Source organism: Phasianus colchicus, chromosome 27 (assembly GCF_987193195.1).
Source record: "Phasianus colchicus chromosome 27, bPhaCol1.hap1.1, whole genome shotgun sequence".
Classification (NCBI taxonomy): Eukaryota; Metazoa; Chordata; class Aves; order Galliformes; family Phasianidae; genus Phasianus; species Phasianus colchicus.
Window position 1 is genome coordinate 2,142,967 of NC_143462.1, and position 16,124 is coordinate 2,159,090.

Here is a 16,124-nt window from a genome sequence, read left to right on the forward strand (position 1 = left end):
TGACCCCAGATAGGGGATGGTGACCCAAGATGGGGGTTGGTGACCCCAGATGGGGGGATGGTGATCCCAGATGGGGGTTGTAACCCCAAAGGGGGGATGGTGACCCCAAAAGGGGGATGGTGACCCCAGATGGGGGATGGTGACCCCAGATGGGGGTGGTGACCCAGGTGGGGGGTTGGTGACCCCAGATGGGGGGTGGTGACCCCAAAAGGGGGATGATGACCCCAAAAAGGGGATGTTGACCCCAGATGGGGGTTGGTGACCCCAGATGGGGGGTGGTGATCCCAAATGGGGGGTGGTGACACCAGATGTCCCCATTTGGTGGGATGGTGATGCCAAATGGGGAATGGTGACCCCAGATGGGGGATGGTGACCCCAGATGGAGGTTATGACTCCAGATAGGGGATGATGACCCCAAAAGGGGGATGGTGGCCCCAGATGGGGGTTGGTGACCCCAGATGGGGGATGGTGATGCCAAATGGGGGTTGGTGACCCCAGACGGGGGTTGATGACCCCAAAAGGGGGATGGTGGCCCCAGATGGGGGTTGGTGACCCCAAATGGGGGATGATGACCCCAGATGGGGGATGGTGACCCCAAAAGGGGGATGGTGACCCCAAATGGGGGGATGGTGATCCCAGGTGTCCCCATTTGGGGGGGATGGTGACCCCAGATGGGGGATGATGACCCCAAATGGGGGATGGTGACCCAGATGGGGGTTGGTGACCCCAAATGGGGGTTGGTGACCCCAGATGGGGGTTGGTGACCCCAGATGGGGGCATGGTGATCCCAGGTGTCCCCATTTGCGGGGGATGGTGACCCCAGATGGGGGTTGTAACCCCAAAAGGGGGATGATGACCCCAGATGAGGGAGGTGACACCAGATGGGGGATGGTGGCCCCAGATGGGGGTTGGTGACCTAGGTGGGGGGTTGGTGACCCCAAATGGGGGGTGGTGACCCCAGATGGGGGATGGTGACCCCAAAAGGGGGATGGTGACCCCAGATGGGGGATGGCGACCCCAGATGTCCCCATTTGGTGGGATGGTGATGCCAAATGGGGGATGGTGACCCCAAAAGGGGGATGGTGGCCCCAGACGGGGGTTGGTGACCCCAAAAGGGGGATGGTGACCCCAGATGGGGGTTGGTGACCCCAGATGGGGGTTGGTGACCCCAAAAGGGGGATGGTGACCCCAGATGTGGGATGGTGACCCCAAAAGGGGGATGATGACCCCAGATGGGGAATGGTGACCCCAAATGGGGGGATGGTGATCCCAAATGGGGGGATGGTGATCCCAAATGGGGGGATGGTGACCCAGATGGGGGTTGGTGACCCCAAAAGGGGGATGATGACCCCAGATGGGGGTTGGTGACCCCAAAAGGGGGTTGGTGACCCCAGATGCGGGATGATGCTGACCCAGGTGGGTACCGGGTGGGGATGGGCCGGCTGTAGGGCAGCCCCCCCTCCCCAAATCCCACTCACACGTTGGGGAAGAGCGTGGCGTATTGGATGGTCTGCGTCAGCGAGTCGTTGTCGCAGCCGGCGCTGGAGCACACGGCGTTGGTGCCCGCGGTGCTGCTGAAGTCGAAGCCGGCCGTGGTGACGAAGAAGGTGGGCAGCCCCACCTGCAGGTACCGCGCCATGTCCGCGAAGTACTGCAGCATGTACGAGTCCTGCGGGTGTGGGGTCAGCGCTGCGGGGCGGCCCCAAGCACGGCGGGGGCCCCAAAAGCCACCGAGCGGCGCCGCGTGCGCGGATGGGGACGGGGTGGCACCGAATTGGGATGTGGGGACAGCGTGTGGGACGTGGGGACCCTAAATGGGGACAGGTGGACCCCAAATGGGGACGTGGTGGCACCAAGTGGCCCCAAATGGGGACATGGAAACCCAAAATGGGGACATGGGGAGCCCAAATGGGACATGGGGACCCCAAATGGGACATGGTGGCTCCAAGTGTCTCCAAATGGGGACGTGGGGACCCCACATGGGGACAGGTGGACCCCAAATGGGACATGGTGGCACCAAGTGTCTCCAAATGGGGACATGGGGACCCCAAATGAGGACAGGTTGACCCCAAATGGGGACAGGTTGACCCCAAATGGGACATGGTGGCTCCAAGTGTCTCGAAATGGGGACATGGGGACCCTAAATGGGGACGTGGTGGCACCAAGTGGCCCCAAATGGGGACATGGAAACCCAAAATGGGGACATGGGGACCCCAAATGGGGACAGGTGGACCCCAAATGGGGACATGGTGGCACCAAGTGGCCCCAAATGGGGACGTGGGGACCCTAAATGGGGACATGGTGACCCCAAATGAGGACATGGTGGCACCAAGTGGCCCCAAATGGGGACGTGGGGACCCCAAATGGGGACAGGTGGACCCCAAATGGGGACATGGTGGCACCAAGTGGCCCCAAATGGGGACGTGGGGACCCCAAATGGGACATGGAGGCACCAAGTGGCCCCAAATGGGGACATGGAAACCCAAAATGGGGACATGGGGACCCCAAATGGGGACAGGCTGACCCCAAATGGGGACATGGTGGCCCCAAGTGTCTCCAAAAAGGGACAGATTGACCCCAAATGGGGACATGGGGACCCTAAATGGGGACATGGTGACCCCACATGGGGACATGGTGGCACCAAGTGTCTCCAAATGCAGACGTGGGGACCCCAAATGGAGACAGCTTGACCCCAAATGGGGACATGGTGGCTCCAAGGGTCTCAAAATGGGGACGTGAGGACCCTAAATGGGGACATGGTGACCCCACATGGGGACGTGGTGGCACCAAGTGGCCCCAAATGGGGACATGGGAACCCTAAATGGGGACATGGGGAGCCCAAATGGGGACATGGTGGCTCCAAGTGTCTCCAAATGGGGACATGGGGACCCTAAATGGGGACATGGAGGCACCAAGTGGCCCCAAATGGGGACGTGGGGACCCCAGATGGGAACAGGCTGACCCCAAATGGGGACAGGTGGACCCTAAATGGGCACATGGTGGCACCAAGTGGCCCCAAATGGGGACGTGGGGACCCTAAATGGGGACATGGTGGCTCCAAGTGTCTCGAAATGGGGACATGGGAACCCTAAATGGGGACATGGTGACCCCACATGGGGACATGGTGGCCCCAAGTGTCTCCAAAAAAGGACAGGTTGACCCCAAATGGGACATGGTGGCACCAAGTGTCTCGAAATAGGGACATTGAGACCCCAAACGGGGACATGGTGACCCCAACTGGAGGATTGGTGGCCCCAGGATTCACCAAATGGGGACAGGTTGACCGCAAATGGGACATGGTGGCACCAAGTGGCCCCAAATGGGGACTTGGGGACCCCAAATGGGGACATGGTGGCCCCAAGTGTCTCCAAATGGGGACATGGAGACAAAATGGGGACATGGTGACCCCACATGGGGACATGGAGGCACCAAGTGTCTCCAAATGCAGACGTGGGGACCCCAAATGGGGACATGGTGACCCCCAATGAAGACATGGTGGCCCCAAGTGTCTCCAAATGGGGACATGGAGACCCCAAATGGGGACATGGGGACCACAAATGGGGACAGATTGACCCTAAATGAGGACATGGTGGCACCAAGTGTCTTCAAATGGGGACATGGTGACCCCAAATGGGGACAGGTTGACCCCAAATGGGGACATGGTGGCTCCAAGTGTCTCAAAATGGGGACATGGGGACCCTAAATGGGGACATGGTGACCCCACATGGGGACATGGTGGCTCCAAGTGTCTTCAAATGGGGACATGGTGACCCCAAATGGGGACGTGGGGACCCTAAATGGGGACATGGTGGCTCCAAGTGTCTCAAAATGGGGACAGGTTGACCCCTAATGGTGACAGGCGGACCCCACATGGGGACATGGTGGCACCAAGTGTCTCCAAACGGGGACGTGGGGACCCTAAATGGGGACAGCTTGACCCCAAATGGGGACATGGTGGCTCCAAGTGTCTCCAAATGGGGACAGATTGACCCCAAATGGGGACATGGGGACCCTAAATGGGGACATGGTGACCCCACACGGGGACATGGTGGCACCAAGTGTCTCCAAATGGGGAAATGGAGACCCTAAATGGGGACATGGTGACCCCACACGGGGACATGGTGGCACCAAGTGTCTCCAAATGCAGACGTGGGGACCCCAAATGGAGACAGCTTGACCCCAAATGGGGACATGGTGGCTCCAAGGGTCTCAAAATGGGGACGTGAGGACCCTAAATGGGGACATGGTGACCCCACATGGGGACATGGTGGCCCCAAGTGTCTCCAAATGGGGAAATGGAGACCCCAAATGGGGAGAGCTTGACCCCAAATGGTACATGGAGTCACCAAGTGTGTCCAAATGGGGACATGGGGACCCCAAATGGGGACAGGTAGACCCCAAATGGGGACATGGTGGCACCAAGTGTCTCCAAAGGGGGACGTGGGGACCCTAAATGGGGACAGCTTGACGCCAAATGGGACATGGTGGCACCAAGTGTCTTCAAACAGGGACAGGTTGACCCTAAATGGGGATACGGTGGCACCAAGTGTCTCCAAATGGGGACATGGTGACCCCAAATGGGGACATGGTGGCCCCAGGTGTCTCAAAATGGGGACATGGGAACCCCAAATGGGGACATGGTGACCCCACATGGGGACATGGAGGCACCAAGTGTCTCCAAAGGGGGACGTGGGGACCCCAAATGGGGACAGCTTGACGCCAAATGGGACATGGTGGCCCCAAGTGTCTTCAAACAGGGACAGGTTGACCCTAAATGGGGACATGGTGGCACCAAGTGTCCCCAAATAGGGACATTGAGACCCCAAACGGGGACATGGTGACCCCAAATGGAGGATTGGTGGCCCCAGGATTCTCCAAATGGGGACAGGTTGACCGCAAATGGGGACATGGTGGCACCAAGTGTCTCCAAATGGGGACATGGAGACCCTAAATAGGGACAGGCTGACCCCAAATGGGGACATGGTGGCACCAAGTGTCTCAAAATGGGGATGTGGGCACCCTAAATGGGGACAGCTAGACCCCAAATGGGACATGGTGGCACCAAGTGACACCAAATAGGGACATGGAGACCCCAAATGGGGACATGGTGGCCCCAGGTGTCTCAAAATGGGGACGTGGGGACCATAAATGGGGACAGGTTGACCCTAAATGAGGACATGGTGGCACCAAGTGTCTGCAAATGGGGACATGGAGACCCCAAATGGGGACAGGTTGACCCCAAATGGGGACATGGTGGCACCAAGTGTCTCCAAATGGGGACATGGAGACCCTAAATAGGGACAGGTCGACCCCAAATGGGACATGGTGGCCCCAAGTGTCTTCAAATGGGGACGTGGGGACCCCAAATGGGACATGGTGGCACCAAGAGTCTTCAAATGGGGACGTGGGGACCCCAAATGGGGACAGCTTGACCCCAAATGGGGACATGGTGGCACCAAGTGTCTCGAAATAGGGACATTGAGACCCCAAACGGGGACATGGTGACCCCAACTGGAGGATTGGTGGCCCCAGGATTCACCAAATGGGGACAGGTTGACCGCAAATGGGGACATGGTGGCACCAAGTGTCTCCAAATGGGGACGTGGGGACCCTAAATGGGGACATGGTGATCCCACATGGGGACATGGTGGCCCCAAGTGTCTCCAAAAAGGGACAGGTTGACCCCAAATGGGGACATGGTGGCACCAAGTTTCTCCAAATAGGGACATGGTGACCCCAAATAGGGACAGGCCGACCCCAAATGGGACATGGTGGCTCCAAGTGTCTCCAAATGGGGACATAGGGACCCCAAATGGGAACAGGTTGACCCCAAATGGGGACATGGTGGCCCCAAGTGCCTCCAAATGGGGACATGGGGACCCCCACAAGGGGACAGGTTGACCCCGAATGGGGACAGGTTGACCCTAAATGGGGACGGGTTGACCCCAAATGGGGACATGGTGACCCCAAGTTTCTCCAAATAGGGACATTGGGACCCCAAATAGGGACAGGCCGACCCCAAATGGGACATGGTGGCACCAAGTGTCTCCAAATAGGGACAGGCCGACCCCAAATGGGACATGGTGGCACCAAGTGTCTCCAAATGTGGATGTGGGGACCCTAAATGGGACATGGTGACCCCACATGGGGACAGGTTGACCCCGAATGGGACATGGTGGCCCCAATTGGGGACATGGTGGCCCCAGGTGGCCCCACATGGGGGATGCCGGCCCCGAGGCGGCCGTGCCCAGCGCCGCCCAACCCCACGCACCGTGGGCATGGAGAGCTCCTGGTCCAGGCCCACCTCCAGCTGCAGCATGAGGTACAGCCCGCAGAACGCCAGGGCCAGGAACAGCAGCACCTGCGGGACCCACAGCCTGACCCACAGCCCTGACCCACAGCGCCCCGACCCACAGCCTGACCCACAGCCTGACCCACAGCCTGACCCACAGCGCCCTGACCCACAGCCCGACCCACAGCCTGACCCACAGCCTGACCCACAGCGCCCTGACCCACAGCCCGACCCACAGCCCTGACCCACAGCCTGACCCACAGCCCGACCCACAGCCCTGACCCACAGCCCTGACCCCACAGCCCGACCCACAGCCCGACCCACAGCCCTGACCCACAGCCCTGACCCACAGCCCGACCCACAGCCCTGACCCACAGCCCTGACCCACAGCCCTGACCCACAGCCCTGACCCACAGCCCGACCCACAGCGCCCTGACCCACAGCCTGACCCACAGCCTGACCCACAGCCCTGACCCACAGCCCTGACCCACAGCCTGACCCACAGCCCGACCCACAGCCTGACCCACAGCCCTGACCCACAGCCTGACCCACAGCCTGACCCCACAGCCCTGACCCACAGCCCTGACCCACAGCCCTGACCCACAGCCTGACCCACAGCCTGACCCACAGCACCCTGACCCACAGCCTGACCCACAGCCCTGACCCACAGCCTGACCCCCAGCCTGACCCACAGCGTGACCCACAGCCCTGACCCACAGCCCCGACCCACAGCCCTGACCCACAGCCCGACCCACAGCGCCCTGACCCACAGCCTGACCCACAGCCTGACCCACAGCGCCCTGACCCACAGCCTGACCCACAGCGCCCTGACCCACAGCCTGACCCACAGCCTGACCCACAGCCCTGACCCACAGCCTGACCCCCAGCCTGACCCACAGCCCGACCCACAGCCTGACCCACAGCCTGACCCCCAGCCTGACCCACAGCGTGACCCACAGCCCTGACCCACAGCCCCGACCCACAGCCCTGACCCACAGCCTGACCCACAGCCCGACCCACAGCCCTGACCCACAGCCCGACCCACAGCGCCCTGACCCACAGCCTGACCCACAGCCTGACCCACAGCGCCCTGACCCACAGCCTGACCCACAGCCCCGACCCACAGCCTGACCCACAGCCCTGACCCACAGCCTGACCCACAGCCTGACCCACAGCCCTGACCCACAGCCCTGACCCACAGCCTGACCCACAGCCTGACCCACAGCCCTGACCCACAGCCTGACCCCACAGCCCTGACCCACAGCCCTGACCCACAGCCTGACCCACAGCGCCCCGACCCACAGCCTGACCCACAGCCTGACCCACAGCCCGACCCACAGCCCTGACCCACAGCCTGACCCACAGCCTGACCCACAGCCCTGACCCACAGCCTGACCCACAGCCTGACCCCACAGCCCTGACCCACAGCCCTGACCCACAGCCTGACCCACAGCGCCCCGACCCACAGCCTGACCCACAGCCTGACCCACAGCCTGACCCACAGCCCTGACCCACAGCCTGACCCACAGCCTGACCCACAGCGCCCCGACCCACAGCCTGACCCACAGCCTGACCCACAGCCCGACCCACAGCCCTGACCCACAGCCTGACCCACAGCCTGACCCACAGCACCCTGACCCACAGCCCGACCCACAGCCCGGACCCACAGCCTGACCCACAGCCCGACCCACAGCCCTGACCCCACAGCCCTGACCCACAGCCTGACCCACAGCGCCCTGACCCACAGCGCCCTGACCCACAGCCCTGACCCACAGCCCCGATCCCAGAGCCATGATCCCATAGCCAGGAACCCACAGCCATGATTCCATAGCCACAAACCCAGATCCACGATCCTATTCCTACCCCATACCCCATACCCACCCCATTCCCACCCCACCCCACACCCTCCCCATATCCATTCCCATCCCATCCACATTCCCACCCATTCCCATTATTCCCACCCCCACCCCACCCCACACCCACCCCATTCCCATTCCTACCCCCCTCCCACCCCATTTCCATTTCCACCCCAAATCCACCCCATACCCACACCCACCCTACACCCACCCCACCCCAAACCCACCCCACTCCCACCCCATTCCCATACTCACCCCGTTCCCATACTCTCCCCATACTCATCCCATTCTCATTCCCACCCCACCCCATACCCACCCCATTCCCATTCCCACCCGACACCCACCCCACTCCCACCCCATACCCACCCCATACTCACCCCATTCCCATACCCACCCCGTTCCCACCCCATTCCCATACTCACCCCATTCCCACCCCATTCCCATTCCCACCCCACCCCATAATCACCCCATTCCCATACTCACCCTATACTCACCCCACTCCCACCCCATTCCCATTCCCACCCCACACTCACCCCATACTCAGCCCATTCTCATTCCCACCGCACCCCACACCCACCCCATACCCACCCCATATCCATACCCACCCCATATCCATACCCACCCCATTCCCACCCCACTCCCACCCCGTTCCCATACTCACCCCATACCCACCCCATACCCACCCCATTCCCATACTCACCCTATACTCACCCCATTCCCATTCCCACCCCACTCCCACCCCATACTCACCCCATACCCACCCCACTCCCACCCCATTCCCATTCCCACCCCATTCCCACCCCATACTCACCCCATACTCAGCCCATTCTCATTCCCACCGCACCCCACACCCACCCCACACCCACCCCATATCCATACCCACCCCATATCCATACCCACCCCATTCCCACCCCACTCCCACCCCATTCCCATACTCACCCCATACCCACCCCACTCCCACCCCACCCCAAACCCACTCCATACCCACCCCATTCCCATACTTACCCCATACCCACCCCATTCACCCCATTCCCACCCCACTCCCACTCTATACTCACCACACACCCACCCCATACCCACCCCATTCCCACCCCACCCCATACTCACCCCATACCCACCGCATTACCACCCCATTCCCATACTCACCCTATACTCACCCCATTCCCATTCCCACCCCACTCCCACCCCATACTCACCCCATTCCCACCCCACCCCAAACCCACCCCATACCCACACCCACCCCACACCCACCCTATTCCCATTCCCACCCCACTCCCACCCCACTCCCACCCCATACCCACACCCAACCCACCCTATTCCTATTCCCACCCCACTCCCACCCCATTTCCACCCCAAACCCACCCCATTCCCATACTCACCCCATACTCACCCCATTCCCATTCCCACCCCACCCCAAACCCACCCCATACTCACCCCATTCCCATTCCCACCCCATTCCCACCCCATACCCACCCCACTCCCACCCCATTCCCATACTCACCCCATACTCACCCCATTCCCATTCCCACCCCACTCCCACCCCACTCCCATACTCACCCCATTCCCATACTCACCCTATACTCACCCCACTCCCACCCCATTCCCATTCCCACCCCATACTCACCCCATTCCCAAACCCACCCCACCCCAAACCCACCCCATACCCACCCCACACCCAGCCTATTCCCATTCCCACCCCACTCCCACCCCATTCCCACCCCATTCCCATACTCACCCCATTCCCATACTCACCCTATACTCACCCCACTCCCACCCCATTCCCACCCCACTCCCACCCCATACCCACCCCCTTCCCATACTGACCCCATTCCCACCCCATTCCCACTCCACTCCCACCCCATACTCACCCCATTCCCACACTCACCCCATTCTCATTCCCACCCCACCCCACACCCACTCCACACCCACCCCATACCCACCCCATATCCATACCCACCCCATTCCCACCCCACTACCACCCCACCCCATTCCCATACTCAACCCACACTCACCCCATTCCCACACTCACCCCATTCCCATTCCCACCCCACTCCCACCCCATACTCACCCCATTCCCACCCCACTCCCACCCCACCCCAAACCCACTCCATTCCCACCCCATTCCCATACTCACCCCATACCCACCCCATTCCCATACTCACCCCATATTCACCCCATTCACCCCATTCCCACCCCACTCCCACTCTATACTCACCCCAAACCCACCCCATTCCCATACTCACCCCATTCCCACCCCATTCCCACCCCACTCCCACCCCATACCCACCCCATTCCCATACTCACCCCCTACTCACCCCATTCCCATTCCCACCCCATTCCCACCCCACACCCACCCTATTCCTTATTCCCACCCCACTCCCACCCCACACTCGCCCCATACCCACCCCATTCCCATACTCACCCCATTCCCATACCCACCCCATACCCACCCCCACCCCACCCCATACTCACCCCATTCCCACCCCACTCCCACCCCACACTCACCCCATACTCACCCCATTCCCACCCCACCCCATACTCACCCCACTCCCACCCCACTCCCACTCCCACCCCATACCCACCCCATTCCCATACTCACCCCATTCCCATTCCCACCCCATACTCACCCCACACTCACCCCATACCCACCCCACTCCCACCCCACCCCACCCACTCCCCGCTCACCACGGCGGGGCGCACGGCGCGGTGCAGCAGCGCTGGGACGTAGCAGCGGCTCATGAAGGGGCGCAGCAGCCGCAGCCCCGACCCCAAATGTCCCCGCGGCGCCGCCCCGCAGCAGCAGCACACGTCGTAGCGCCCGGCCTGTGGGGTGGGGGGGGCACCCTCAGCGTCGGCGCCCCATAGCGCCGGGCCGGGCACCCACAAATGTGCTGGGGTCACCTGCCCTGTTCTGAGCGCTGGGTGCCCACAGCCATATGGGAACCCCATAGCCCATATGGGAACCCCACAGCCATATGGGAACCCCACAGCCATATGGGAAACCCCATAGCCATATTGGAAACCCCATAGCCCATATGGGAACCCCACAGCCATATGGGAACCCCATAGTCATATGGGAAACCCCATAGCCATATGGGAAACCCCATAGCCATATTGGAAACCCCATAGCCCATATGGGAACCCCACAGCCATATGGGAACCCCATAGTCATATGGGAAACCCCATAGCCATATTGGAAACCCCATAGCCCATATGGGAACCCCACAGCCATATGGGAAACCCCATAGTCATATGGGAAACCCCATAGCCATATTGGAAACCCCATAGCCCATATGGGAACCCCACAGCCATATGGGAAACCCCATAGCCCATATGGGAAACCCCATAGCCCATATGGGAACCCCACAGCCCTATTGGAAACCCCATAGTCATATGGGAACCCCATAGCCATATGGGAACCCCATAGTCATATGGGAAACCCCATAGTCATATGGGAAACCCCATAGTCATATGGGAACCCCACAGCCATATGGGAAACCCCACAGCCATATGGGAAACCCCATAGTCATATGGGAAACCCCATAGCCATATTGGAAACCCCATAGCCATATGGGAACCCCACAGCCATATGGGAAACCCCATAGTCATATGGGAAACCCCATAGCCATATGGGAACCCCACAGCCATATGGGAAACCCCATAGCCCATATGGGAAACCCCATAGCCCATATGGGAACCCCACAGCCCTATTGGAAACCCCATAGTCATATGGGAACCCCATAGCCATATGGGAACCCCATAGTCATATGGGAAACCCCATAGTCATATGGGAAACCCCATAGTCATATGGGAACCCCACAGCCATATGGGAAACCCCACAGCCATATGGGAAACCCCATAGTCATATGGGAAATCCCATAGTCATATGGGAAACCCCATAGCCATATTGGAAACCCCATAGCCATATGGGAACCCCACAGCCATATGGGAAACCCCATAGCCATATTGGAAACCCCATAGCCCATATGGGAACCCCACAGCCATATGGGAACCCCATAGTCATATGGGAAACCCCATAGCCATATGGGAAACCCCATAGCCATATTGGAAACCCCATAGCCCATATGGGAACCCCACAGCCATATGGGAACCCCATAGTCATATGGGAAACCCCATAGCCATATTGGAAACCCCATAGCCCATATGGGAACCCCACAGCCATATGGGAAACCCCATAGTCATATGGGAAACCCCATAGCCATATTGGAAACCCCATAGCCCATATGGGAACCCCACAGCCATATGGGAAACCCCATAGTCATATGGGAAACCCCATAGCCATATTGGAAACCCATAGCCCATATGGGAACCCCACAGCCACATGGGAAACCCCATAGTCATATGGGAAACCCCATAGCCCATATGGGAACCCAACAGCCATATTGGGAGCCCATGGCCATATGGGAAACCCCATAGCCATATGGGAAACCCCACAGCCATATTGGAAACCCCATAGCCCATATGGGAAACCCCATAGCCCATATGGGAACCCCACAGCCATATTGGAAACCCCATAGTCATATGGGAAACCCCATAGCCATATGGGAAACCCCACAGCCATATGGGAAACCCCATAGCCCATACTGGGAGCCCATAGCCCATATGGGAAACCCCATAGCCCACACTGGGCGCCCCATAGCCCATCCTGGGTACCCTATATCCATACTAGGCACCCTATAGGCACCCCATATCCATCCTGGGCACCCCATCTCCCATTGTGGGCACTCCCTTACCATTCTGGGCACCCTAAATCCAACATGGGCACCCCATAGGCACCCCATATCCATCATAGACACCCCATATCCAGTGTGGGCACCCTAAATCCATCCTGGTACCCCATATCCATCCTGGGCACCCCATAGGGACCCAAAATCCATCTTGTGTACCCCATATCCCATTGTGGGCACCCCATAGGCACCCTACATCCATACCAGGCACCCTATAGACACCCTACATCCATTCATCCATCCTGGGCACCCCATATCCATCCTGGGCACCCCATAGGCACCCTACATCCATCCTAGGCACCCCATATCCATACTGGGCACCCTACATCCATCCTGGGCACCCCATATCCCATCGTAAGCACCCCATATCCATCCTGGGCACCCCATATCCCATTGTGGGCACCCTACATCCATCCTAGGCACCCCATATCCATACTGGGTACCCTATATCCTCTTCTGGGCACCCCGTCTCCACCCTGGGCACCCCATAGGCACCTCATAGGCACCCCATAGGCACCCCCACCCCATAGGCACCCTACATCCATCTTGGTCACCCCATATCCTATCCTAGGCACCCCACATCCATCCTGGGCACCCCATATCCATACTGGGCACCCTATATCCTATTGTGGGCACCCTACATCCATCCTGGGCACCCAATATCCCATCCTAGGCACCCCATATCCATCCTGGGCACTCCATATCCTATTCCGGGCACCCCATAGGCACCCTAAATCCATCCTGGGCACCCCATATCCATATTGGGCATCCCATATGCCATCCTGAGCACCCCATTTCCATATAGGTTCCCCATATTCCATTGTGGGCACCCTACATCCATCCTGGGCACCCCATATCCCACCCTAGGCACCCCCTTACCATTCTGGGCACCCTACATCCATCCTGGGCACCCCATACCCATACTGGGCACCCCATCTCCACCCTGGGCACCCCTTAGGCACCCCATGGGCACCCCATAGGCACCCTACATCCATCCTGGGCACCCAATATCCCATTCTAGGCACCCCATATCCATACTGGGCACCCTATATCCTATTCTGGGCACCCCATCTCCACCCTGGGCACCCCATAGGCACCCCATAGGCACCCTAAATCCATGCTGGGCACCCCATCTCCCATTGTGGGCACCCCCTTACCATTCTGGGCACCCTAAATCCATCATGGGCACCCTATAGGCACCCCATATCCATCCTGGGCACCCCATATCCCATTGTGGGCACCCTACATCCATCCTGGGCACCCCATATCCATACCGGGCACCCCATCTCCACCCTGGGCACCCCTTAGGCACCCCACGGGCACCCCATGGACACCCCCACCCCATGGGCACCCCATAGGCACCCTATAGGCACCCCCACCCCATAGGCACCCTACATCCATCCTAGGCACCGCATATCCCATCCTAGGCACCCCATATCCATACTGGGCGCTCCATATCCTATTCCGGGCACCCCATCTCCACCCTGGGCACCCCATAGGCACCCCATAGGCACCCCCACCCCATAGGCACCCTACATCCATCCTGGGCACCCCATATCCCACACTAGGCACCCCATCTCCCATTGTGGGCACCCTACATCCATCCTGGGCACCCCATACCCATACCGGGCACCCCATCTCCACCCTGGGCACCCCATAGGCACCCCATGGGCACCCCATAGGCACCCTACATCCATCCTAGGCACCCCATATCCCATCCTAGGCACCCCATATCCATACTGGGCGCTCCATATCCTATTCCGGGCACCCCATCTCCACCCTGGGCACCCCATAGGCACCCATTAGGCACCCCCACCCCATAGGCACCCTACATCCATCCTGGGCACCCCGTATCCCATCGTAGGCACCCCATATCCATCCTGGGCACCCCATCTCCCATTCTGGGCACCCTACATCCATCCTGGGCACCCCATATCCACACGGGGCACCCCATAGGCACCCTACATCCATCCTAGGCACCCCATATCCATACTGGGTACCCTATATCCTCTTCCAGGCACCCCGTCTCCACCCTGGGCACCCCATAGGCACCCCATAGGCACCCCCACCCCATAGGCACCCTACATCCATCCTGGGCACCCCATCTCCCATTGTGGGCACCCCATATCCCACCCTAGGCACCCCTTACCATTCTGGGCACCCTAAATCCATCCTGGGCACCCCATACCCATACCGGGCACCCCATCTCCACCCTGGGCACCCCTTAGACACCCCATGGGCACCCCATGGACACCCCCACCCATGGACACCCCCACCCATGGACACCCCCACCCATGGGCGCCCCCACCCCGCACCTCCTGCCGCCGGGCGTCGAGGGCCAGCAGGGCGACGAAGGCCGACATCTGCAGCAGGAAATCGAAGGCGATGGAGACGGCGGCCGTGAGGGCGAAGGTTCGGACAGCGGGCATGGAGGAGAGCGAGCCTGCACCCACAGCACCCACGGGGCGCCCTCAGCACCCACGGGGCGCCCACAGCACCCACGGGGCGCCCTCAGCACCCACGGGGCGCCCACAGCACCCACAGGGCGCCCACAGCACCCACGGGGCGCCCTCAGCACCCACAGGGCGCCCTCAGCACCCACAGGGCGCCCACAGCACCCACGGGGCGCCCTCAGCACCCACGGGGCACCCACAGCACCCACAGGGCGCCCTCAGCACCCACAGGGCACCCACAGCACCCACGGGGCGCCCACAGCACCCACGGGGCGCCCACAGCACCCACACGGTGCCCACAGCACCCACGGGGCGCCCACAGCACCCACACGGCACCCTCAGCACCCACACGGCACCCACAGCACACACACGGCACCCTCAGCACCCACGGGGCGCCCTCAGCACCCACGGGGCACCCACAGCACCCACGGGGCACCCTCAGCACCCACAGGGCACCCTCAGCACCCACAGGGCGCCCACAGCACCCATGGGGCGCCCTCAGCACCCACGGGGCACCCACAGCACCCACGGGGCGCCCTCAGCACCCACGGGGCGCCCACAGCACCCACAGGGCGCCCACAGCACCCACGGGGCGCCCACAGCACCAACAGGGCGCCCACAGCACCCACGGGGCACCCACAGCACCCACAGGGTGCCCACAGCACCCACGGGGCACCCACAGCACCCACAGGGTGCCCACAGCACCCACGGGGCGCCCACAGCACCCACAGGGTGCCCTCAGCACCCATTGAGCACCCAGTGGGATATCCTTTTG

General features: G+C 60.8%; 1 protein-coding gene across 2 annotated transcripts in view; it reads right to left on the minus strand.

Moving 5' to 3' along the window:
- The window catches only part of NPC1L1 (NPC1 like intracellular cholesterol transporter 1), a 47,864-nt gene that overhangs the window by 15,609 nt on the left and 16,131 nt on the right, over positions 1-16,124 (minus strand). For both annotated transcript variants that reach the window (XM_090125467.1, XM_090125466.1), the window contains exons 8-11: positions 15,212-15,339; positions 10,834-10,971; positions 6,272-6,361; positions 1,479-1,669 (exon numbers count right to left, since the gene is read on the minus strand). In XM_090125467.1, coding sequence (XP_089981593.1) covers positions 1,479-1,669; positions 6,272-6,361; positions 10,834-10,971; positions 15,212-15,339 — 547 coding nt within the window. The remainder of the gene's footprint in view (positions 1-1,478; positions 1,670-6,271; positions 6,362-10,833; positions 10,972-15,211; positions 15,340-16,124) is intronic.